Below are 25,514 nucleotides of genomic sequence, written 5' to 3'. Positions count from 1 at the left end.
AATTACTAAACTTTGGTTCGAAAAGCTTTGATATGAATTTAGATGAACATTTCAAGGGTAAAATTATTTAATAGTAATAATTATCCCAAATAAGTTATATTATTTAATTTGATTAAAAGGAGTAAATTGTGATTATAATTGAACGATTGCATAATGTTAAGATAATGCGGCCGGTATCGGTAGTTGGTCACAATTGGCGAGATTAAGGCCGCTCATTCCGCCTGCCCGTGGCCGCCTGTGAGGGCCGCTGCTTCTCGGGGCCCGTCGCCCCCTCGCTTCCGCCCCCCCACCACTCCGACTCGCATCCTTTCGACCAAGATCCAGCTATTGTCTGGTCTTTCTTTCCCCCAGTTGTTCCCTTACGATGGCATTCTAAAATGTGCACGCTGAAAGGGAAATTGTTCCGTGAACACGGAGGGTACTCCGCCCCGACCGTCAGGGTCAGCCACAGTCGCAGTCGCTATGGACAAGAGGTCCGTCGCCAGGGCCCAGCCGGACCTTAGGAAGCAAGGTCAACATCGCTTTTTATCATTTTTTTTAACCTTATTGCACGATTTGACGCAATACATGGCCGACATTTGGTCGAAAATGGTTATTTTTAACAATACATATTGTTATCTAAATTTACAATTTGATTAATGTTGTTACTAGAACGCAACATTCAATGTAATAATGAATATCGGTCTGATAAATTTATTACCTGGTCGCTAGTGTTTTTCAATTTTCATTGTTTATATCACAACATTTATTACGCTATAATATAATATAAAATTAACCTCAAATAATCTGTATTGTATTATAGATCCAAAACATTGATTCAAATATTCACAGCATCTCCTTAAATTTGTATTAAGACATCATTTTTTAATAGGTCAATGATCAATTTTATATTTTTGTTTTTTAAAATTAGTATTGGTCAATAATACAATAATAAATATGTTTCGCCTGGTGTATGTGTTCGCAAACGCCGTCATACAGCTTTCGGGAATATCCCCGATTTGATAGCAGTCGGCTCCGATCGTCGTTACCAAGTGATCGGACCACGCCAATCTCAATAAAGCTTTTACACAAGCACGTGTGTTTTTGGGTTCAGACCTAAGAACTAACCAGCATGCATATCCCTACACGCAACATAGTCATTGTATTGCACATATTTTTATATACAATATATAATTATTATTTGTTTAATCGACAAGGCTTTTCAAATAAGCACTGTAAATTATTTGTTCTCTCGCCCGTCGATTAAAATATTTTCAATTCTTTATTGACTGTAAAGTTTTCAGTTTCTCTTCCTTCCAAACACCACTAAAATTTTCAACTTTTCACATCTAAAATAAGGTTCAAATTTTAAATACATACTTTTGTAAAATATTTATAAAATTAATTATTTTTATTTAATAAAAATGTCCTATAAAACTATTTGCGTTAACACAGTCAGTTTAAGAGCTATCCATTTCATCATTATTCATAATTTAGAAGGAGATAGCAAGTTTGAGTTTACTTATCATTACTCCAGTTTATTTTTTGAACACATTTATAGAAAAAAAAATGATATAAATGTGTTCAAAAAATATATCGGAGTAATGATAAGCATATCAAACGTAAATCTGTATTGTGTGAACCCAAACCCAAATCTCTTTCTAAATTATGAATAATGATGATATGGATAGCTCTCGAACTGACTGTGTTAACAACGCAAATATAGTATAGATAGTAAATGACGATGCTTATTGTAGAGGATTAATTGACGTAGGATATCAAACTCGAATAATATGCGGTATTTACGTATTTTTTATTTATAACTTAAATTTAATTAACGTTTAACATGAGTAAAAATTAATAAATATATGAGAGATAAATCTTTCAAAAATAAATATTATTGAGATATTTTATATTAAATAATAAATGTGCAATAATTAAAATAATAATATAAATAAATTATATCTTAATCACAAAAATCTTTTTTTTTACAAAACTATGTTGCACAAGATTCGCAATTTTAGTCTGGATAATCGTAACTGACAAAAATCATGAGTAATATAGGAATAAATTGGCTAGTGGTGCTCTGATCCCTGGTATAGAAACTTGGAAGGCATCCAGAAGCAGTTTCCCTAGACATATTGTTCCAAAATAAGAAAGATTTGCCGCCCACCAAAATGGTTTTTGTAATCGTATTATTGATTTGTATTGGTACTCGTAATTGACACAATAAAGAATCAGCATATAAAGTATTTTTAGAAGTACCTGAATTGCAAGGAAGATTGTTTAAAAACGCTTCTTATTGTTTGAAACAAAATATTCCTAGTCAGATGGATAATTGGTCATAAAAGTCAGCAACTCAAGTCGAAATTTGACCTGCTTGCTTATTATATTTAAAATAATAAAAAAAAACATGATGACAACAGTTACTACGTCTTCATTTAACATCTTTAAAAAATGTTCCGACTCCTAAATCCTTGGAATTTTTCTGCAAAATTCGCAAGCAACATTTTCAGCATAAATTTGGCAATAAAGCATTCAGTTTGACTTTGAATGAATGAACATATATCAGATAAGCCGACTTATTAACGTTTAAAGATACTAAATGTGACATTTAGGTATAGTTGTAATATAATTAATGTAATAAAAAGAATTTATAATCTATAAGTCACAAATTTTCGTTTTTTTTGTTACCAATTAAATAAAGTAATAATAATGTCAATACCGATATTATTGCAATCTCTATTCACGACACGTGACAGCATAGTTGTATGAAAAAATAATCGTTTGTCCAACGTTCATTGAATATACTTGTTTTTACTCCCAACGCGCCCATAATAAGCTTTTGGTATACACCTGTTAAAAACATTATATTACATAATGAAAGATAGCAACTTGAACACATTAGATCGAAACTAGGAAAGATTTTACAATAAGAAAAAATCCTCACACCAATTGCTGACCCTCGCATTAGAATATATGTAAAATTCTCTATACAATCTTGACCGATATTGAATAACGCATATTTGAGTCATCGGCATGTAAAGTGTTAATATAGATTTGTTTGGCTTGGATCTACATTTATTTTTTTTAATTTAAAAACAGTATTTCACAAGTAATTTTTGAACACGTTTTTTATAATATATCTATTATTTCTTTTACATAAGTATTATAAATTACTTTTTTTAGACTTAATTCGTGGTTAGTACCACATGTAGCACCCGGTTTGGATGAATTCCAAATTTACGCTCAAACGAGTATATCTCGTATATAAATATATTTTAGACTAGTCTGTAAAATGTATTAATATTATACAGGCTAGGTTGTCCGTTCTTCTACAATCACTCAATCGGCTATCTTTCGCCATCACAACTCACACAACTTCTACATTTTTGGTTTAATTTTTTTAATGTCTCGACATTAAAAAATTAAATCGAAAGATAGCGCAGTACTGACTCAACCTATCGGGTTATAATTAGCCTGCTATTATTTTCACACATAATTAATAGGTGTTTATTTATTCATCTTATATAATTGTATTTATGTATAAAAAAAACTAAACCGATCTATTACTATAGAAAAGCTGTTAACAGATGTCATAATTAATAACTCAATAAAATTAGATATTTGTACATTTTTGTGTCGAGGTCGATGCTCAAACAAATATCAACGTCTGTTTCTTGTTCGCAGATGGTACCGCTTCTAAGGTTTGGCCCCGATCAACGAAGAAACGCGAACCCAACGCCAACCAAGCTCCGGTTAGAGATGTCGCACGGAAGCAGCCGGCTCAACGCGGCAAGTCCTTCGATAAGCGCCCCCGACCCAGGGGAGCTTATCAAGGGACTTCTGCAGGTGGAAAGACGGACTCCAGGCTAGAAGATAATGAAGCTGAAGTCGGATCCATATTTGTTCCGGGGAGCAAAAAGCATAATCTGAACCATTTGCTGAACTTTCACTATGAGTCGCGCGATTCGAGCCACCATCCGTCAGGAAGGGGAGGCCGTAAACAGCACGGTCTGGTTTACACGAACGCGCACAAGCACAACAAGGAGTTGTTCTTACAATCGAAGTTAGTCCATTGCCGTATAAACGAATATTATTTTTTTATGATTTATTAACGTCATGTGTATATTTTAGTTGTCAGTTTGTCGTTAAAGCCGGCGGCGATTACACTCCGTATTTTGTCGATCCAGACATACCCATAAGTTGGGATGTCATCGAACAGATTGTATGTTTTCTTATTTATTTGGTTTGATCTTATTTTGTTTTTATACTCGTTTTTTATGTATGTAAAAGAATGTTCGCGTGAACGAGCCGCTGAGCTGCCCCATCTGTCTCGGAGATACTGTGGCTGGGCGTATCACCAGATGCGGACACACGTACTGTTGGCCTTGTCTATTGCATTACTTTTCTTTGTCTGATGAATCAAATAGGCCGTGTCCCATCTGCTTCCAACCTATTGATAAATATCATCTCAAGAGGTAAAAATAATACATACTGTCACTATTGTGTTTTGAATTTTTATTGTACGTTTTAATTATATTTTTTAGATTTACTATTGAAAAAATATTGTTTAACCCTTTAAACGCCAGCAAGTTATTAGTGAAACATCTGTTATTTCTCTTCACGTGTCAGTATCTCTTTCTTAAAATAAATATAAAATACTTGGTTTATTGATAAATTATGCTAGTATAATTATCTTTACAAATTAAGAAATACTTATTAAAATATTTAAAAAAATGAATGAACAAGTGAGTCACTGGCGTTTAAGTGGTTAATAAAATATTTGTAAAGTGTTATTCGTGAATTTATGTTTTTATAAAAATATTATTTATTACTAAAAATAAAGTTGTATACATATTTTAATTTAAACAGTAATAAAAAACTGGACTATAAATATTTTTTAGCGTGCAAGGTGTTTGGCAAAATTATATTCCTGTTGGTAATGAAATACACATGAAATTGATGCGTCGTCTGCGAAGCAATACGGCTATAGAAGTTGTCCCGCCTCTAGACGTTACTGAAGATACTGAAAACGTTTCTGAAGAACTGCTATCCATTTCTGATCATGATACAATATTTTCGAAATTGTTGACTGCTTCTCCTCAAGAGGTAATATTAATTTTCTAACCAAAGATTTCATTATGTTTAATGTTAATTTGATTTAAAGGTATCTTGCATAATCTCGAGGGAGCGTAAAGAATTGTCCGATCAACTGTCGCCAGAATTGGAGCATCCTGAGTTCATCCTCCAAGCTCTGCACATGCTCCAGCAGCGAGAAGATAAACTTACAATCCAACAAGTCGATTTTAAAATTCCAGTAGTCGAAGAGAAAGACTCGAATTTGGCTGTAGACGAACTCGTCGACGAGCAAGAAGTGTTTCAATTTGACTGCAACGAAGACACTAAAGAAACAAATCTTGGAGAGCCGTCAAATATTAATCAAAGAAAGATTGACAAATATTTTTACTTCTATCAAGGTAAGATTTCTATTGATTAATCTTTAGTAGTCCAACGGCATCTATGGCATGCCCAATATATTTTCTATTTTAAATGATTGTTGATAAAATTTTATGACGCAGATAACTATATTACGGTAAAAAGATTTGGTAGTTCTTAACCATTTTACATGGAATTGTTAAATTACTAAAATTCGTCGTAAAATCTGTTAATCTTAAATTGAAAACAATTTTTTGATTAGTCTGTGCCAACCGCTTAAAATCTCGACTTGATTTGTTTTCCATGGTTCTCAATTTAAAAAGTTTTGCTTTTACATTTACGTAGATATTTTCTTTAAATAAATGAAATTACTGTTTTTAATTCAACTCGATATTTAGACAATAAGAGCATTAAATTCTGAATTGTGAAGTTGATGTTGACGAATCAATTGTCATATATTTATTGTGCCCTATTATAGGTCTTAATCTAACATTTGATGTACAGTAAACTCCCCAATAACATGGTAAATTGGGGGCGTGCTATTTGGGTGCGTGTAGTTGGGGGACTAGAAAATACTCGTACAATTTTTTGTAATACATACATAAGAATCAGGCGCCCTTGATGAGTTAACCTCCCCTGTGCTCGCTCAAATGAGTGAAACAGGAGAGCATGCTCTTATATGGGTGACCAGACGTTCATATTTACTGGACATGTCATTTTCTAACATTTTATCTCACTGTATAGATTAAGGTCGTCAGGTAGTTGTATGTTCCGTATTCAAGTACAGTAAACCCCCCTATAGCGTACTGTTTGTTCCTTGTGTTCGCTAGTTCGGTGTTTCGCTAAGCGAAACGCCAGGGATGTTGATCACAATCCAGTAAGAAAATATTTATTTTTGTATAGTTTGTTTTGCTGATTTCGTTAAATTCGCAAAATACAGTTGAACCGTTAACCTCGAATTTTGTATGGGTGCCTAGTCCCCCTATAACGAAGTCCCAATCTCTACGCTATAGGGGGATCGACTGTACAATATTTTGCAATACGTACATATGAATCAGGCACATATGAGGATATCCTCTCTTTGGCTTGCTCACACATAAAATAACAAGCACCCAAATAGCACGTCCACAATTTATCGTTGGGGGGGGGGGGTCTACTGTATAAATAATATGTAAGAAGCTTCATTTTTGTTAATAAATAAATTGGACTGCAGTGGATTCAATAAGAAAAAATTTAAATACATAGTGGCGATGAGTATAATCTTCCGTTTGATTTCAGCTGCTGACGGTCAAGCTGCTTTTCTACATGGTTTGAATGTACGCATCATCGAAGCTTCGTGGGGCTCCTTGAGCATGGCTCCTCGTGAGCTTCACGGCGTTATATTGGAACGTGCTTCAGGATCCGTAGGCTTGGAGGCTCGTAGAAGACTCCGTTGCCTTCAGCACTTGCCGATACACTGTCCGTATGATTTAGTCGAGATTCAGCTGAGACCTCCGTTTGTTTCGTACGATTGCCTCAACATGTTTAAAAGTAATTATATATAATGCTTTAGCATTCCATAAAAACAAATAATTTACATTGATTTCTTTGTAGCCGAGCTCGAAGATAGAAAGCGTCAACGGCTACGCAGAGCTCGCGACGAAAAGCGTCGAGAAAAAGTCATCCATCAGAAAGAACAAGTCATAATGGGTCATATTCCAGAGATGAAAATCAACATTAATTCCGAAGAACACTTCCCAGCTTATCAACCTGATTTGGATATGACTCCGCCAAATGCCGATTGGAAATGGGATAAAGAATCCATCGAGTCTTCTCCCGGTCCGTCTTCTTTATCGAGTCAAGGGAACGGACTATCGTTTGCGAAGGTAATTTGTAATGTTACAAAAATTTGTTATGCTTATGTTACGATCTGTAATTATTGATTTTAGATGGCTTCTGCTAGCGGAACGTGGAAAGTTCGTCAATCCGCTCAAGTGCCAGTGATTTCTTCGCGGATTCGGAATGATTCGGATTGCAGTGAAGATCAGGAAGCTGCTGCACCGCCGATGTATAACTTGAGCGATATGATAACAGAGGCTTTGCAGAATACTTCATTGAATGCGCCGGAAGAAGGCAGTTCCGGACGAGAGGGGAAGAAGAAGAAAAAGTTTAAACCAAAAGTTTTGTTTGCAACTGGAATGCAGCATCGCAACATGGATTAATAATAATAAATAAGAGGAAACGGGTTTTTGATTATTTGCATATTAGCTTTTCGATAAATATTTTTAATAACCTGTGCGGATTATATAATGTTTTAATTGGTTAATTTTTTTTAATTTGTTTTATTTGCATTATATAAATCAATATAATTAAATTATACTTATGTGCAATTGTTTGCAAAAGATTGTAGTTGAGCTTTGATGTTTAATAAAATATTATACGTTAAAAATGTTATTTGATTTGTAGTTAGTTGATTATGTTACTTTAATTTAAGAGAAATTTTTAACCTTTTTGGTTACGGATGTAGCGTCGTTGAAAAATAAATAATAGGTGAAAGTTATAAATGAAAATTGTGTATTATTAAATAATAAAGAAAATGGAAGTGAAGGAAACTACATATATTTCATTTTTTGCAAAAATAATGAGTCTGCTTCTGGAGTAATTGTATCTTGCAATCTTAAATGGGCAGCGTTGTATTTTTGTAAAGGTCATCAAATCAAATTTGTAACCCTGGTGAAATTAACCTGGAGTAGTAGAAGATGAAATGTCGAGGCCGAAGTGGAGAATGCAGTGAAAATATTAATCGGGTTAAGTATTTGTGATTTGCAGAACAAGTTTATTCGTCACAGATGTTTTACAAGTATAGGTGACGATCGCCTATTATGATATAAACAAAGGACAGTTGGTGTCTACAACAAAAAGGAATACATTAATCATATAAGTGCTCAGTGACAGCGTAAATATCCAGCTGTTTAAATTATGATAAAAGATCATTATTATAAAAAAAGTAACAACAAAATCACATAATCTGTAGTTTTCAAAAGGGCTGAAGACTTATGGCCCACTCTGTATTATATTTAAAAATTTATTATCGAAGTATTATGCCTTGCTTCGTCATTTGTCATACTTATCTTGTATATGGGGGTCAGCTGTAAAATATAAAATGGAGCAATTGCAGGTGTTACAAAACAGGGCTTTAATAAATTTATTTATTAAAATTAAGACCATGGTGACCTGATAAGTTAACCTTATGCGTCACGATGGCCAAAAGTATAAAATATATTACACAAGACACAAAAATAATTTATTAACATAAAAAATAAATACAAGCATATTTGGTGTATCTTTACTAAGAAATAAAGCTGGAACGTCATTTCAGATTTTTCCAGTGGAAGGGGGGGAGGGAAGAAGCAAAAGTTGCCCAGTCAGTAGTCGTATTTTTATTATTTCTATTTCATTAAGATTCATAGTATTTCATTAAATGACATGCAGTTTTATTGTCAAATTCAATGGGGTCCCTGTTTAGAATCCACGTCAAAAGTTATAAAATCGTGCCGTCGCCATTGCAGTGAAAACGCTCGGTTATCTAGCGTTCATATTAAGAATTTTCATAATGATATTACTACTTACAATCGATGAGAATCGAATGAAGCATATCTAAACCGAATTTTGACCACTAAGAAAGCGCAAAAACAATTATCCCTTCTCAGAAGTCAAAAATTCACGGCAAAAGCAATAAAATCGGGTCGACGCCATTGCAGTGGCAACGCTCGTTATCGAGCGTACCCACTGCAAAACTTCAAATGACCTTAGTTTTTCATTTTTGGGTCGGCCCTGATCTCCATTAAGCTCCGATAGTAAAAATGAAACTTTCTTATTGTTATTTAAATACATTTAACTTATACGTACTAATACGTTCTTCGTAGCCCGCGGTAGACCATACTTGTTATGGTGTTATCCCGATACCAAACTTTAAACATTTTTTTGAATATTATTATTAAACTATATAGAAAACAGTTATTTCATGCATTTTCTTAATAAAAACATCATGAGCTTCTAGTAAAATATTTTTATCACAAATTATAAAATGCGTAAATATTTCGGAATTACTTTTGACGATATAGAGTTATTAATTATATACTTAAAAATGTATATCAAAAGTAAAGGAATTCGGACGAAACCAAAAACTGTTTCCGCGGAGCAGGTATAAACATCGATTGCCATTGTAAGATTGTTACATATTTTGTTTTGAATGGTGAAATAGTTGTTTATAATGGAATAAGCGGAAATTTATTGTTAACACCTTAATAACATGTACTTATTGGTCTTTCGAAACAGAAAAGATGGCAGAAAGCGAGTATTGCTCTCTTTCCATTTACATTTAATTGCCTTAGGGTAAAACGCTTCAATTCTAATAGCTATACAATTGAATGCAATATTTAATTTGTTACGCGATTATCACACAAATATTCAATGATTCTCAACCTGTTTCAGTAATTAATATTGGTAATAAATTTACTTGCAAGTCACGTGGATTCGCCAGGTCAATGCTTTCACCCACTCGATGTTGTTGTTATGAAATTGGAAAACACAGCTGATGTAAATAAAACAAACCTTCGCGTTTCAAGGCAATTATTGTAGCCTACATACAAATATGTTCACTGAATGAAGTATAAAAGTAGGAAGAGAAACACGTTTCTAAAAAAAATGTAATTTTCTCATCTCCTTTACAATTTCTAATCTAAGAAAAATCCTATCGACTCAATCAGCATGATCTTTGTATTTACTATGCTTCAAATACCCATCCATTTTCTCTCTGTATCACTCGCATGTTTTAAATTGTAAATTTGTTGATTGTTGTTGATATTCCTATAAAACAGCGCCTTACAGCTGAATTGAATTTTATATGTTGATTACGTCAAATTCGATGTTATATAGCAATACTATTACAAAACGTATTGATATATTTTGAAGTACCTGGTGTAAATACTCAAAAACCGGTCTACGATTAGAGGTTTGTCGTTCAGCCCCTGTCCAAAGGTGACGTTCCACTTTGAATAAGCGCCGAATTATGAACCATTATCGCAGCTTTCACTCGAGCTGGCGCGTTGTTGTCGATTTCTTTTTCATCACTCAGTCATTTGGTCGGAAGCCAGCTATCTGGTCGTGTTCTCCTGTCTTTCCTGACTAACGCGATGGATAGCAAAGATGAATCGTTGTCGTTCAACAACAACCCGTTTCCCTACGAGATCAAGTTCGTCGATAAGGAGATCAACGATCAGCTACTCAAGGATTTTACAGGTGAATTTTTAAGAAAGGTGTATTTATTAAGGGTTTTTACACTTAGTTTTTAAGATATATTATCGACAATTTCATCTACTTAGTTTTCACTGATTTCCGGTAAACTACACAACTTGTATCGTGAATAAAAACTAATTGATTGAGCACTATTTTAGATATTTTTATGATAATAAGTTGTTTATTATTTAACTGAAAAATTCAATACGTCTTTGTTTATATAAATAAGCCCTTCGGAATAATTTTAAAAGCTGAATTATATACATAAAAATAAATAATTATTAAGGATTAAATCGTATTATAGACACATACAATGGCACGGCACTAATCTAAGCGAGTGATATTCAGGGTCTTGTTTCTACACTAGTTATATTTATATATGACATATTAGAAATAGTATGCATTTAATTATTTTTTGAAATATTATTATAATTATCTTTTGTTTTTTCTTCTTTGTTGTTATTTACATGAAAATATAATAAAATGTATATTTTAAGATTATCTTATTATCGGACCTTGTGAAAAAGTCGGAGTCGGAGTCGGAGTCGTGAAAAATTTCCAATGACTCCACAGCCCTGGTTTTTAGTTATTCTTATACTCCCAATTCCTACCTCTATTTTCAAGGCAAGTTTTATCTACTCTTTAATTTTTAGGATATTGTTTTTTTACTTTTTGAGAATCTAAAAATAAAAGTCTATACATACATTATTCAGTTATATAAATGTTAAATAAATTTACTGCATATTTTAGAAGTGTATTACATATTGAGAAAAATCTCAAAAATAAAAAAATTGATAGATTTCGTTAAGTGAAACGAAATTTAGCGTTCTTTCGAGGTAAAACCACTCATTAAACATATTTAATAATATTAATTTTGTATACTTAAAAACGTTTCAATATTCAACTCACAAATATTATACATTTATATTATTTATTTAAAAAAATAATAAAAAAAAATATAAATATAAAGTTAAATAGCAAAACATAATAGCTCCAAAAACTGTAGTTTTTCTAAATTTGATTATTTGGTAAAAAGTGTTTTAAGCTTTACAATTTATTTAGCTCTAATTTTTTTTAACTCAACTCTTCAAATTTTCCAGTTGTTTATCCTCTTCCTATTTTTTATTATTATATTCTAATTTTTTTAGGCACTGTTGTAATTTATTTTTTCTCTAGCATTATTTTATTATGTTTATACATATTTAATTAATTACTACATATTGACACGTAAGAAACAGTATATTTTGACAAAAATCTGGATAGTTGTGTGAATAGTCGTACATTTGTAATACTCATTCTTTATTTATATGATACATTAGTTTCTCCATGTTAACTGACGTATTTATATGGTGTTCATACATGATAATTTGTTCTTGCAAAGCCAACTCGAAAATCACGTTTCATTTTGACTAAATATTTTGCATTTATATCATTTAATTGTATTTTATTATAAGGCCTAATATTTATAGACTCGATTATATTTTTCTTTTTATTCCAATGATTACGAAATTATTAAAAACATTTATTAACCTGAATATGCGAATTAATGTGTTTAAATGAAACAAATAAAGCATATTTGCACTCCCCTTCCACTCTTCGGCTTTAGATGTTCTTAATCTCTCGCATATTTTTTTGTATGAATATATAATAGAAAATATTTATATACTTGTTTGATATATTTTTAATGGTTTCTATAAAAAACATTTTACTATAGGAGTAAAGAAATTAGTAACAAGCAAAGTTTTCTTAATGAAGCAAAAAATCACTTTTTAATTTTTATTTTTATTTTAAAGACTCAATTTAATTTTATCATAAATATATAACCTTCTCCTAACTCTTGGTCATTTTTTAAATTCCATTAGTACAAAATTTTAAAGGCTTTGCTGAAAATATTTCGATAGCCTCATTTTTACATCATCTGCATTATGATTTTTCTCACATTGTCTTTCTGGCGTGGCTTCTCAGCCAGAAAGACGACATTGGAAACTGGTAATAATTGATTGTATCATATAATATTACATATATTGCGACAAACTATGGTGGGCGAGTATCGTTTTTTTCTCAATCAGTGGTGGAGAAGCTGGCGGAGGGATGATTTCCAGTGGATGGTCCTCGGAGGTCTTATAGTTTAGTATTCAGAGAAAGGCAGAGGCCCCTTTGCCTTTCTATGGCCGTCATTGGCCTCTCCATTGGAGACTAGCCTTAAGTATCAAGGGTTGCAAAGCTCGCTGGCGAATCATAACCATGTAGAAATCATTCAAGCATTTGTTGCATTCGTTTATTCGACCATCGAAATATGTTCACGCCTCTAGAAAATGACATTTGCTTGATGGACATATATTTGGAGGCCGAATTGTGCAACGGGCTAAATGAAGTTATAGTGCCTTTTATCTTCCGAAGGTTTTGTTTCGGCAATCGTTACGTAACGAAAAAATATTCGTTCTAAGCATCATATCATCATGTTATATGTTTGTTACCCTTTTTCCCTGTTATTGTTTGTTATTGTATGGTCCATTCAGTTATACTCTTTTGTCATGTTGTGTTGTAGAACTTTTTTATTCTTTTTATTTCTTCCTCTGGCACAACGATCCAGCTGATTACAATAGAAGCTTGCCGCTATTGTTTAGCCAGGCTTAAGAGTTTCATAATACACAATCCTCTTGCAATCCCACCATACACACAAAATATTTTTTTTACTGTGAGGGTTTTGTTACTTAATTTCAGATAAGCACTGTTTTCTACGACGATTGTTGCCTTCAACACCCATTTCTCATCTCAGGTGAACAAATTATGTAAGAAACCACGAGAAACTTCAAGATTCAGAAGCTCTTTGTATATGTGTACACGCGCCAACTTATTTTCTTCGTTCAATTCGTGTGGAATCCTTACACATTGTCTCCAAGCCTTCCCAATCTTCTTCACGGACTGGTTTAGTTTCTCGGCCAGCTGATGGATAGTTTGAGTAGGATTTGCTTCCATTTCTGCAGCCAGGACATCATCGTATATCTTTACTGGACTATACATACTTGATATCGTAATTTTACGTTCGATTGTCTTTCAACCATCTTTCACTTTTGCGGACATCTAATAAATCACAAATTTTTAGTAGTCGTAGTTGCCGATTTTTATAAATAAATTAATATAATATGCAATTTTGAAAAAAATTCTGCCATCGTAAATTTGGGACCCAATTTTTTTCTTCTAAAATTGGAATATGGATTCTACAAAAATGTGTACCAACACATATTAAAAAATATGACCAAAACAAGCGTGCCTTTTTAAAACTGAAATAAAAAAAGACATTTATTTCGCTACTATCTAATGTATGTAGAAAATCTTATCTAGAATATATTTCACTTCAATATGCAATATATATATATATAATACATATATATTTTCTTTACCGCGTATGTACATATTTACATATGTATTTAAATTACTTTTTTCTATAATTTCCATTTCACAAATGTAAATCCAAAGTGATTCAGTGCATGAAGTATTTCCCAGCGCGAAAAATAAACCAGTCATATTTTTCGCATACAAATTTATTTAGAGATAAACGAGTGCCTCAGCGACGAACCCGTCACCGAAAATCAAATATTTTTTTCGCTTTCTTCGCGAATTTTATGGTAAACGGTTAGGTAACTCCAAATGGCTTTCACTCGATTACGATAGGAAATGCGATAACCGAATGGAGTTTTGCCATTTTTTTATCTTCCGCCACAGTGACTCGACGAGATTTTTTACTAACACTGGGTCACGTATTTGAGTCGTTGACTTTAGTCGTCGCAACCACTCGATAAAATTATGTGACTTTCATTGCCGCGGTCAAGTGCTCACAAACTACTTTCGACTCGTTTAGGTTGTGATGGAATTTAAAAATTGGTTGAATATGATTATGATATAGGCGATTGGAGGCAATAGACGGTTCCATACATTGTCGATTGGAAGTTTATATGATTTTTTAATTTCTGTCGTATATATGAGTTAACTCGATTAATATGTATTTATTTTTTTCAAATGTCATCTTTCAACCTCAGAGTTACTAGTCTAAGACGTTAGGACTACGCTATTCCGCATTTAATAATTTATTTATTTATTTTGCTAATATAGCTAATGGTTTATACACTAAACAAATACAATCATAACATATGTACATATAAAATATAATACAAACATAAAAAGAAAATAAAAAATACTTTATTATTATAATTTATTTATTTCTTTAATTAATTGACAAATCCATTACATTTTTATTTTTGTAGATTATCCTAGGAATATTAATACACAGATTCACACCTCCGTACAATATTCTCCTGGCCGTACTCATTTTCTTATACCTAACTATCCTTAAATTATACCTATTTCTAATATTAAATCTAAGTACATCTTTATTTATTATTAAATACTTATTAAAATACTCTGTTAACATATTCTATTCTAACTTACATTCATCTTAAATATATATTGAATATCCAACCATTCCAATCTATCAATCATGCTGCTACAACTAATAAATCTATTTTTATTTAATACTATTCTCATATTGCCCTACTTTGTAATTTTTGCAAGTTATATTTAATTTATTAAGCATATATAATATTGTTGCACAATAATTGAAGTGAAGCAATATAGAAGATTTTTTTTTTTATTTAAATTTAAAAAAATAGTTTTGAGGGTTTACCCGAGAATATCTTGTTTCGATTCAGGGACGTAATTTAATCTTTTTTAATTTTCCAGGGGTGGGGCAAAAGTATTTGTTTTTTAATATTTCCATTTCATTAAAAAATATGGTGGAAAAATACGCCCACCTGCCCCCCCTCCTATTTCTCGTCCCTATCAAAAATGCACACTGAACCAGTTCATGTTTTTAGTAAAGGCTTCAACGCGACTCTTGAGATTCATATCCAAGCAAAATTTGCAAAAATTAATTAGGTGTTAAAAAATATCATTCTTCAAATCCCATTTTGTGGTTTAGTCCTAAATATATTCAAATCAGACTTTTATTTGTGAATTACTTTTCTCGAAGGAAACATGGAATTCAGTTGTCTTATACATATGTTGTTAATTTCAGATGCATGTTCTGTGATTGTTTTTCTACTTTTAACTAGTTCAGGCGCTATACTTTTAGTCACCAAAGAAAAGATTGTTATTTCTGTCCATCTAAAACACCTTTCGAATGTTTATCGTCGAGCAATTGTCTCAGCATAGATATCGTGGCCAAAGAGTGATTGTCATAGGTGATGTGACCGAGTATCACTTCTTTTGTAATGCTCCTTGAGGAAGCTAGGACGAATAGGACATGAGATCAATAGAGAGTCAATCACACTTTAGTCTAATTACTATTTTTAAGCTTTTGAAGATTTACAGAAATTTTGTATTAGTTGCTGGCTTTTTCTTCGTTGAAAGTATGTGTGACTATTGTGCAATTTTGGGTCGTCGTTTTCATGATTTTAATATTAACATATATGTTTCAATAATACAGGCCACTGGTCCACTTCTAGAAATCCTATGAAATGCTATTTCTTTAGATATACACTATTGAAATATATATTTACAAATCAAATACTTGCAGTTAATTGTTTTGTGTATGTCCATAGTATTAGAGAATAATACATAGGTAATGAACATTGTTTTCGTTACTTGTTATTTGGCACATGTGTTTTTTTATAACAAGATCGGATGAACTAAAGCATTTACCATTTTTTAAGATAGCTCCATTGTTTTTTATATAGCACATCCGATTTCCCACGAAACGGCAAATTTAGTTCTGCCGGTGTCAAAATAATCTTTCGAAAACATCACGCCAATGTCGTTTTCTTAATTTTAATTTCGCAAAAGCGTTCATAGTCGGAATCAATGATTTTATTTAAAAAAATGTTTTAATGTGAGAGACATATTTCTTGTCATTATTTAGACAGGCTTACATTCTAAAACTTGTTCAAGGGTGGCACTTGGTCAATAGATCAAATAGTGGTAAATACAAACTAATGCTTAATTAGGTCAAAAATCAATGGTTGTATATAGTGCTGACTACAAACTGTATTATTGGCATTTTAGTTTTTAATTTTTATAAAAAAAAAATGTAATACCTTTTTTTATTAATATAAATAATTACATATACATGATATAGGTTTATAATCATTTTTATGTTTAGAATTTGTTATTAGCTAGAATTTGATAAAAATAGGAATATAAAATAAAACGTTAGTGGTTATTATCTAAGGAAAAACTAAAAAAGCTTTAACTATTTAAGTAAAAGAGTGCGGTCTTTGACCGCCCACTTACTTTGATTGCCATAGGCGGGTGCCAGCTCTGGCTGTGCGTAACACAATAATATATTATATATTAAAATAAAAATTGCATTTAAAACAATTTTATAGATAAAATAATAAAGGCAGACTTGAAATATTTTCAATAATCGTTAGGCTTAACAAAAAAAAGAATAGAATATTAAATTTTTGTTTTCTATGTGCGAATTTGACTACGTTACCACAAGTAAAATTTCAATACATACCTTATTTTACGGTACATAGTTAAGTAGGCAAATTGATTACCTTGTATTATATGCTATTTCTAATTAATGCTTCATTAACAACGTCCTTAAAAACTTTCAATTTTTACAATGCAATATAAAAAAACCTTTATTTACGGTAGTTAGTGAAATCTGTGACCTTTGTTCAAGACATCGAATCTTGAAATCGTTTAAATCAATATTTGCTTCTATGCCACAGGCGAGAAAACAGGATTCGTACAAGTAGGAGAAAAGAAATGGTTTTTACCAAGCAAATACATGGAGGCCTCCAAATATTTCTACAATTTCCATATTAGACCTGACGACACATGGATAGTTACTTATCCAAGATCAGGTATTATAAATGATATATCATATATACATATCTGAACAAATTCAAATTATGTAAACATATATATTTTAAGGCACAACTTGGACTCAAGAATTAGTATGGATGATAGCTAACGATTTAGATTACGATGCAGCCCAAAAAGAACCATTGACTGACAGATTTCCATTCTTTGAGTAAGTTTATTATATTTAAAAATATGTTGCACATGCTTATTTGTAATAATTATACTATTGATGTTGTAGATTTAGTATATTTGTTCATGACGAGACCAAAAAGATATTCTTAGAAGAAAACTCTGATGATCCAAAGAAGATGGAGATGGTTGAACATGTTTCAGCTCCATTATACGAGGTAAATATATTAAAATATCAATATTTTGAGTAGCTTTAAGATTATGAGTAAGCTCAAGAGATTTATTTTGATATACATACATAAATATCAAGGCAGTTGTATTACATTTATTTATTTTGCAACTATTTCTTTATAAAAAAAACTCAGAGGTGACAAAAAGTAATTCTTTTTTCACGAACTTCAGTTTTTTAGTAGTATATTATTTTAATAAAACTGATAAATTGTACTATTACGTTTCTTTTTGGATATATACAAAATCGGTCTGGACAATGGAAGGTTAAGAGGTATCGGGGGAGGGAATGGAGTACTCTATTCATGATCCTAAAGTACAACCGAGCAACTATAAAACAATGTTCTAAAATTGTACTATGCAAAATTTTATTTTATGTATATAAATTAAAAAATGACACAAATAAATCAATCACTTTTTTCAAACCTTTTTACCAAGTCTTTTGCGACTAATTTCCCAACATGATGTTGTAAAAAACAGTATTATTCTAAACAGACTAAGAACTATCGTCTGAAGGAGTACTTCTATTCGCAAATATTAATATTTTTAGAACTGCTTATCAGTACACATACTGTTTCCAGTAAACAAAGGTTAAGAATCTTTGCCAGTGGTACAAATTACAAGGGCGTGATAAATCATGTTTAATACATTTAAACCTTTTTTACAAAGTAATAAAACTATACATGGAAAAAATACATTGATCGGTCAATACGATACAAGTATTGGTATTATTAAATATATGCTGCCTAATGACTGTGTTTAATAAACAGTGTATATATAGAAATGTAGAAAGCTACTATAAATAGTTAATTACTTGCTTAAAAAGCTTTATTGTTATGGTTATCAAACCGTTGATAACCATAACAAGAAAATAAGTTATAAAAATAAACCAATCTATCTGTAAATTAGTTGTTTAGTGTAATATAATTATTAAATTATCTTTATATGTAATACATTTTTAGGTATTAGAAAAAGCTCCTTCTCCAAGATTCATCAAAACACATTTTCCATTCAGTTTGTTACCACCAACGATACTAACATCTGGATGTAAAGTACGTATTATATAATCAATAGAATGTCATCATGTATATAATAATAATTTTATGATATTTTTAGGTTGTATACGTTGCTAGAAATCCAAAAGACGTGGCTGTGTCTTTTTATCATTTGAACAAATTAATCAGAACGCAAGGATATCAAGGAGATTTTCCTAAATATTGGGATTACTTCCAAAACAATCTACGTTAGTAATTTTGTATATACATCATTATTTAATGTTATTAAATTAACAAATTAAAAATATTACAGATGCATGGACACCTTATTGGTCACATTTGAAAGAAGGTTGGGATTTAAAAACTCATCCGAACGTACTGTTCTTATTCTATGAGAACATGAACAAGGTTGCTGTATGTTATTATTTTATGTGTTGCATCTTTGTGTATTTATGTCGTGATTATGTTGTAAGCATAATATTTAATGTTTTAGGATTTACCAAACACTATTAAGAAAGTAGCTGAATTTTTAAAGAAATCTTACAGCGACGAACAAATAGCTAAACTCAGCGAATACCTCAACATAGATAACTTTAGAAATAACAAATCTGTGAATTATAACGTTTTAAAAGAACTCGGCATACTCAATTCTGGACAGCAAGCTTTTATAAGAAAAGGTATGCTTTAATGTTATATTAGAGATTAGGCTATGTTTTAATCAACATTAATTTACTATTTTTTTCAGGTAAAAATGGAGGTTGGTCTGAAGAGTTCACTCCTGAGCTATCTAAAAAGGCAGATAAATGGGTGGAAGACAATTTGAAAGACACCGATATGAGATTCCCTCCACCATAATTTTATATTATAATATTAAAGATGAAAGATAATTTATTATATAATTTTTAATTTTTAATAAATATTACATGTTTTTCCAATTTAATTAAATCAAACATTTGTATGGTTTTCTTTTATATGTTTGAAGTTAATGTCAATAAATATTATTTTAATTTATATTTGTATTAATATTGTACAATATGGATTTTAAACAATTGTATTTGAACAAACCACGAAATTTTGAGAACAATAAATTTGCGATATGACGCTAAAATTTTCTTTCCGGCGTAATTATCAGTAAAAAATTATAATTCCGACTGATTAGGTTTTCTTAGATTTTTCTAATCTCACGGAAAAATAATTTAAAAAAATGAGCTAAGTTGTGCATATATTGCCATCTATTGTTTTTAAGCTGCAATAATAGTTTTTGAACCAGAATTCTGTCTCAATACTTACTTTAGAGTTGATTGGTTTACCATGTTGTAATACGTTGGGCTAATGCCTGTCATATTTACATATAAAATTTACACTAAAACGATATGATACTCGCAGTCTGATCTGATTAATGACTTTTACATCAGAGGGGTAATAATTATTAATATTAGCCCCAGCAGATTGTGTACTGCGTCTGTAAGAACTTTCGAATAAGGGAGGAATGCGTCATTTTTAGATAAACAAAAATGCCAGCAGAAACAGTTTTGCCGAGCAGGCAACAAAATCTACAACGCACCATTGCATACGCAGCGTTAAAATAGTATTTTAAGGTAAGAATGTAATTACAATATTATCTAAAACGAGAGTTGTTGATCTACTCCCATTTCTTTGACATTTTTTTTCTTAGCTGCCGTTGTTACAATATAGTAAACCGAAGAACAGACTGCACAGGCAATCGCCTAGGGCGCCAAAATATCATAATAAAGGCGTAACATTCCATTCAATAATTTTCAAGCAATGTTGCTAAAAAAATCTGAAATTAGTTAGTGAATGTACATGCAACTACGTCTAGCAGAAGATATTAATTTTACATTCATTAAAAAGGTATTGCACTGAAATTTAATGCCATATTTTTGAAGTAAAATCTATTTTTTAAGTTCTCCTTGTAGTAGAGCATCTCGATGATAGTCTAATGGTAACCATGTATTTTATCATGTGCACCTCGCTACTTCACTATGCACACTTTGGTTAACTACCGTTATATTCCTTGTTCTGTGGTTACCATACAGTTGCTTTCGTCATATTATTTTTGAGGTCTAAGATGCGTAAATGTATCAAATAATTACAAAACGACAAAAAATCACTATGTAGTTAATTTTAATCAAGTGTGCTAGCTGCTATTGATTCCATTTCTCCGATAATATTTTGTTACTAATAGGCGACTTCGATGTTTCGGATCATTGTCTTCTTGGAGAAGCCAATTTTTCTCTCTTCTTTCAAACCACTCTTGGGCAGATGGTAATAGAGCTTTTTCATAGATTTTGGTGGCATCTAGATTTTCGGTGAAGAGGTGCAAAGTACCAAATGCACGTTTTGAGAAGCAACCCCAAAAATGCACAATTAGTGGGAGTTTAATAGTCCGTTGAAGGAGTATATTGCTGGGACTACACTAAGTTCGATTAATGGTACTACATGCTAAAAAAAAAGCTTTGTCAGAATAATGATGTTGTCCTAATCATGATCCAAGTTCTCTTGCGCCTAAATCATTTTTTTTTTGATAAGTTTTTCAGACAGTTGAGGTTTCTTTACTGTACTCAAATATTACATATTATGGACATGCAAGCGTCTTCTTATAGTGTCGCATGATAATTATAAATCTTTCTTCTCTAATACTGCTTAACCATTTCGCAGTGATAGTCGAATATTGTTCACGAACTCTCGCAGAATCAGTTTGTCTTCACTTTTTATTGTTTTCTTCGTGAAGCCATATCCAGCAGGTCATCCACGTTTTTGACATCCGAATACCGTTGTATCCACTTATTTACGAATGCCTTACTTATTCTTGTAGAATCATATACTTAGCAGCTGCTTCTCGGGACATTTTCGGTCCTTTCGGATGCGTTCAGAGAAACATTGCTGAGAATCGTGATGCGTATGCTGCATTCATTGCGAAATATATTGTTTTCATACAAAGGTCGAATGACAACTGAGATTTTCTGTGAAATGCATCTTGGGCAAAGGCTTCCTCTACATACTTCCATTGTTTGTTTAACGGTTCCACGGCCAAAGTTTCGCCGGGCACGTTCCTATCAAACATACTGTACATGAAAAATCGGCGCCAGTCGACCACACGCTGGAGTTCGCCGTCAACAGTGTGGGAGAGTGGAGGACCTCTTTTGAGCTTGAAAAACCCCAGGCTCTTAAGAGGAAGTAAACTCTGAACACCCAACCGAGGTAGCGTCCTTTGGACTACCAATGACGAGCAAAGCACTGCATTTCAACCAGCAGGCTAATAAGGGACCGGGAGCTAAAATTGGAACTGAGACATCATGAAAGTGATGTACAAGGATGAAGCATAAAAATGCAGGAGCATGCAACGCTAATGCTATGCAACAGATTTGCAGGTGGTCAGGAGAGCGTTTCCCAATAACGCTCGGGAGAAACACTACTGAGACTCTAACAAATAATGTAGTACTACGGGGGGTGGATCCTGCTCATCTAGCCCTTAAAAGCTGGATGCCGCCCATTGGGTTGGTCTCGTAGGGCCCTATTACCGGTAACGGCAGTGGTTTAAGCAATGGATCATGTAGTAACACTCTCTGTACATGAAAAATAACATATTTTTTAATTGGACAAATGTTTTCAACCTTTAACATCGGCCTGTAGTGTTTAAATTTTCTTACACAGAAAAGCGAGAATGTTTTTATCAGTACATAATCTTCAGTGATTAGTATCAGATTTTATAATACTTTAAATTGTAAGCAAAATAGAGATAAAATAAATACAAACGGTTTGGTTTTCACATTTTTTTATTAAATAATAATACAAAAAGGAATAAATTAAGACTGCTGAAAAATAAATTGCTAGCGATAAAAAGACTTAAGTAATTATAAAAAATGTTACTTAGTTAATCGGCGGACCCAAAATTTGGATTCGCCGATCGCACCACTACGTAACACCGTAATACAGTTTAATACGTTTAGTATACGCGTGTTAAAAAATGTTAATGCAATGCCGCAACTAATTCTAAAGCTCGCGACTCCTCGTCATTCGTAAAAAAAAGAAGCACAAAGACTTCCGCGTCTCCTCCACAGCATTGCACTATAGCACCTTACAGATACAAAACATATTCTCATCATCACCGTCATTGTTTATAATAGACAATAAAAATGATCAATACATGGTTAACTAATCAATTGATATTTACACAAAAAAAACTTATATACGTTACGAAAAAAAGAGGAAATCAATTTATACAATATTTTTCTCTCGATAAAATGCACAGCAGTATCTCGTGAATACTTATGATATCCGTTACCGTATTTTAATTTGGCCGACTGGACGCCGACCGAGATGATATTAAATATATATTCTTCGAGTCAAGCAACATTATTATGTTCAACTAAACGTCTCGATTGAGAGACGTCCAATAAAGATATAAATATATAAAAAAATCTTACATAGAAAAAATACTCTCAATACTTAAACATTTTTTTTATTATTCTTAATGAAAGAACTGAAATTTCCAATAATAAATCAACATATTAAGGCGCGCATATTGAATAAATCACTTAAACGTACATTAGATATTACAATAATCATTAATAATAATTAATAAGCTGTTCTATATAAGCCAGGGAATTTAACAATGCGATACAATTTAATAATCAAATATATAAAAGAAATCATTTAACGCATCGAAATGATTGACATTCATTTTTTTGGACATTTTTAGTTATCATCATACGTTTATAAAGAGAAACATTTAAATATTCGTGTAACATATATTGTTAATTATAAACACTACCCTAGAGTTCAGCTCCGCACCGATCAACAGATACTCGCATCCAAATTCGCTGCTTAATTTTTTTTTAATATACGTATATAAATCTAAACTACGTGTTCGATATACGGACGAGCTAAAAATGTATCTTGGCTCATTCCGTACATATCTCTCTCTCAAAAGTAAAAAAAACAGCCAATTCCACTCTAACTAAATCACGACTATAATCAGCTTTTCTCCCTTTAAGTTCAGACTTTTCATCGTATTCGAAAATGTTATTCATCGTAAGATTAATACATATAGTGAAATATTGAATTAAATTTCGCGTCGAATCAGTATATAGAAGTGCAACAGAGGTGCTACGAAATAATAAAACTCTCACACAAAAATTACACCAAATTACAAGACATATAACATCCCTAAAGCTATAACAAATAATCATAAAATAAACAACATAAACTAGACAATCGTAAAAATCTCATCCTTTCATTACAAATTAATACAAAAAAAAAGGAAATTGTCGCTCGCGAGCGCTCTGGTCGCCCGCAGCAGTCACAGTCTAATTTGCGTCGTCGGATCAATAGAGATACTCTTGCCTATCCTTGTACACGCTACCGCCGTTCAGCTTCACCTCGATGTGCGAGTTGTCCTCTATCCTCGGGGGAAAGTCGAATTCGTCCATCTTCTCGGACTTTTCGGCGTCTTTTTCGATGGTTCCGTTTTGTTTCTCGACGGAGACGGCTTTTTCTGTGACTTCGATCTTGGTCGTCTTGGATGCGGTGGTCGTGGAAGTCTTCTTGATTGGACCGGTCGATTTCGTTGTCGTAGTTTTCGTTATCGTTTTAGTTGCGGTCTGTAAAGATAAAATAGTTATAAATAAACACTTCCTTAGTCATAATATAATTAATAGCAATTACATTAATCATCCGAATGTTAAGACTAAAAAGTTTATACAATAGTGAAATCGACATTTTAGAGCACCCAAGAATTGCACAATAGCGACACACACTTTGGAAAGCCATCAATTATCACAGCATAAAAACTCATTTTTATCATAAGCATAAATATAACGGTATGGTATCCTTTGTAATTATCGAACAGTCACCCACAAATAGCCACTTTGAAAGATTTCACTAAAGGGATGGGTTGAGGCAAAGTTAAACGATAACAAGATTGGTTCTAAATTACCCTTCTCTCCCATTCGTCCAAGGTTCTTTACTCAATTTATTCAATAATATAGTTTCAGAAACAAGTTAATAACACTTTTGATTACCTTTTGAATTGAGTGATCAAGCATTTTTCACCTCTGAGTGAATTCGCTCTTTGTACTTGATTATAGTTTGAGCAAGGTTCATTGTCAAATTAATGTAGCATTTTAATTTTTAAAACACATGGACATAAAAGTCAAGAGATTACTGAAATCAGTACTGGTCGATTTTATACCGGGCACCGTTGCGTTTGTACATATACACTGAAGCAAGAACGAAAGTTGTGTTAACACTCGAGTAATGGTTTTGAGGATTACTGAACGAAATGTATTGATTTTGTTTCCACAAAAAATTATGTGTTCTGAAGAAAAAAAATGGATATTTAAATTTAAATAAATTTAAACTTTATTAAAAGGTTGATGATTTATTGGTACTTTTCCTGTCATAAATTTATGCTGAAAAATATTTATACATTTTATTGAAAATTAACGTGTTTAACTGCCTTGTAAACAGAAGTAATACAATTCCAAAAAAAATTTGTTCTGTTGTGTTTATGGGGTATTCACTGTTTTGACTAACGTAGCAAAACAACGTTTTGCTACATAAATATGTTCTAAA

General features: G+C 32.0%; 3 protein-coding genes across 10 annotated transcripts in view; 2 read left to right on the top strand and 1 right to left on the bottom strand.

Annotated features, from left to right (window-relative positions):
* Positions 1 to 214: 214 nt before the first annotated feature.
* On the top strand, positions 215 to 7,846 carry LOC148230159 (E3 ubiquitin-protein ligase RNF10). Its single transcript, XM_088196693.1, has 9 exons — positions 215 to 511; positions 3,670 to 4,048; positions 4,117 to 4,207; positions 4,276 to 4,460; positions 4,887 to 5,091; positions 5,150 to 5,459; positions 6,697 to 6,948; positions 7,012 to 7,283; positions 7,347 to 7,846. The coding sequence occupies exons 1-9, from the start codon at positions 463 to 465 to the stop codon at positions 7,617 to 7,619; spliced, it is 2,016 nt and encodes a 671-aa protein (XP_088052819.1). The 5' UTR covers positions 215 to 462; the 3' UTR covers positions 7,620 to 7,846.
* A 2,692-nt stretch (positions 7,847 to 10,538) lies between these two features.
* Positions 10,539 to 19,928, top strand: St4 (Sulfotransferase 4). Of its 2 annotated transcripts, none has more exons than XM_088196711.1 (9): positions 10,539 to 10,698; positions 17,430 to 17,564; positions 17,635 to 17,734; positions 17,804 to 17,912; positions 18,885 to 18,974; positions 19,039 to 19,165; positions 19,231 to 19,325; positions 19,411 to 19,594; positions 19,663 to 19,928. In XM_088196711.1, exons 1-9 carry the CDS (start codon positions 10,593 to 10,595, stop codon positions 19,770 to 19,772), a joined length of 1,056 nt encoding a protein of 351 aa, XP_088052837.1. In that variant the 5' UTR covers positions 10,539 to 10,592; the 3' UTR covers positions 19,773 to 19,928. The 2 variants fall into 2 exon arrangements, with proteins under 2 accessions (XP_088052837.1, XP_088052836.1); XM_088196710.1 differs by having other exon boundaries at positions 19,231 to 19,331.
* Positions 19,929 to 22,696: 2,768 nt separating this feature from the next.
* LOC148230155 (uncharacterized) overlaps positions 22,697 to 25,514 on the bottom strand; it is a 229,535-nt gene continuing 226,717 nt past the window's right edge. For all 7 annotated transcript variants that reach the window (XM_088196686.1, XM_088196688.1, XM_088196685.1 and 4 more), the window contains one exon: positions 22,697 to 24,541. In XM_088196686.1, coding sequence (XP_088052812.1) covers positions 24,266 to 24,541 — 276 coding nt within the window. In that variant the 3' untranslated portion in view covers positions 22,697 to 24,265. The remainder of the gene's footprint in view (positions 24,542 to 25,514) is intronic.

Source organism: Plectrocnemia conspersa, unplaced genomic scaffold, assembly GCF_051122295.1.
Source record: "Plectrocnemia conspersa isolate PC_06_02 unplaced genomic scaffold, ASM5112229v1 ptg000011l, whole genome shotgun sequence".
NCBI lineage: Eukaryota > Metazoa > Arthropoda > Insecta > Trichoptera > Polycentropodidae > Plectrocnemia > Plectrocnemia conspersa.
The sequence above is the reverse complement of the archived record's forward strand: the minus strand, read 5'-3'. Positions and strand labels throughout refer to the sequence as shown.

What these genes read in the sequence shown, in the direction of transcription:
- St4 (XM_088196710.1), top strand. Translation starts at nt 10,593, where the DNA reads ATGGATAGCAAAGATGAATCGTTGTCGTTCAACAACAACCCGTTTCCC. An exon ending in TACTAACATCTGGATGTAAA is followed by an intron (nt 18,975 to 19,038) that starts GTACGTATTATA and finishes TGATATTTTTAG; the next exon opens with GTTGTATACGTTGCTAGAAA. An exon ending in GCAAGCTTTTATAAGAAAAG is followed by an intron (nt 19,595 to 19,662) that starts GTATGCTTTAAT and finishes TATTTTTTTCAG; the next exon opens with GTAAAAATGGAGGTTGGTCT.
- LOC148230159 (XM_088196693.1), top strand. Translation starts at nt 463, where the DNA reads ATGGACAAGAGGTCCGTCGCCAGGGCCCAGCCGGACCTTAGGAAGCAA. An exon ending in TGACTGCTTCTCCTCAAGAG is followed by an intron (nt 5,092 to 5,149) that starts GTAATATTAATT and finishes TTTGATTTAAAG; the next exon opens with GTATCTTGCATAATCTCGAG. An exon ending in ACGGACTATCGTTTGCGAAG is followed by an intron (nt 7,284 to 7,346) that starts GTAATTTGTAAT and finishes TATTGATTTTAG; the next exon opens with ATGGCTTCTGCTAGCGGAAC.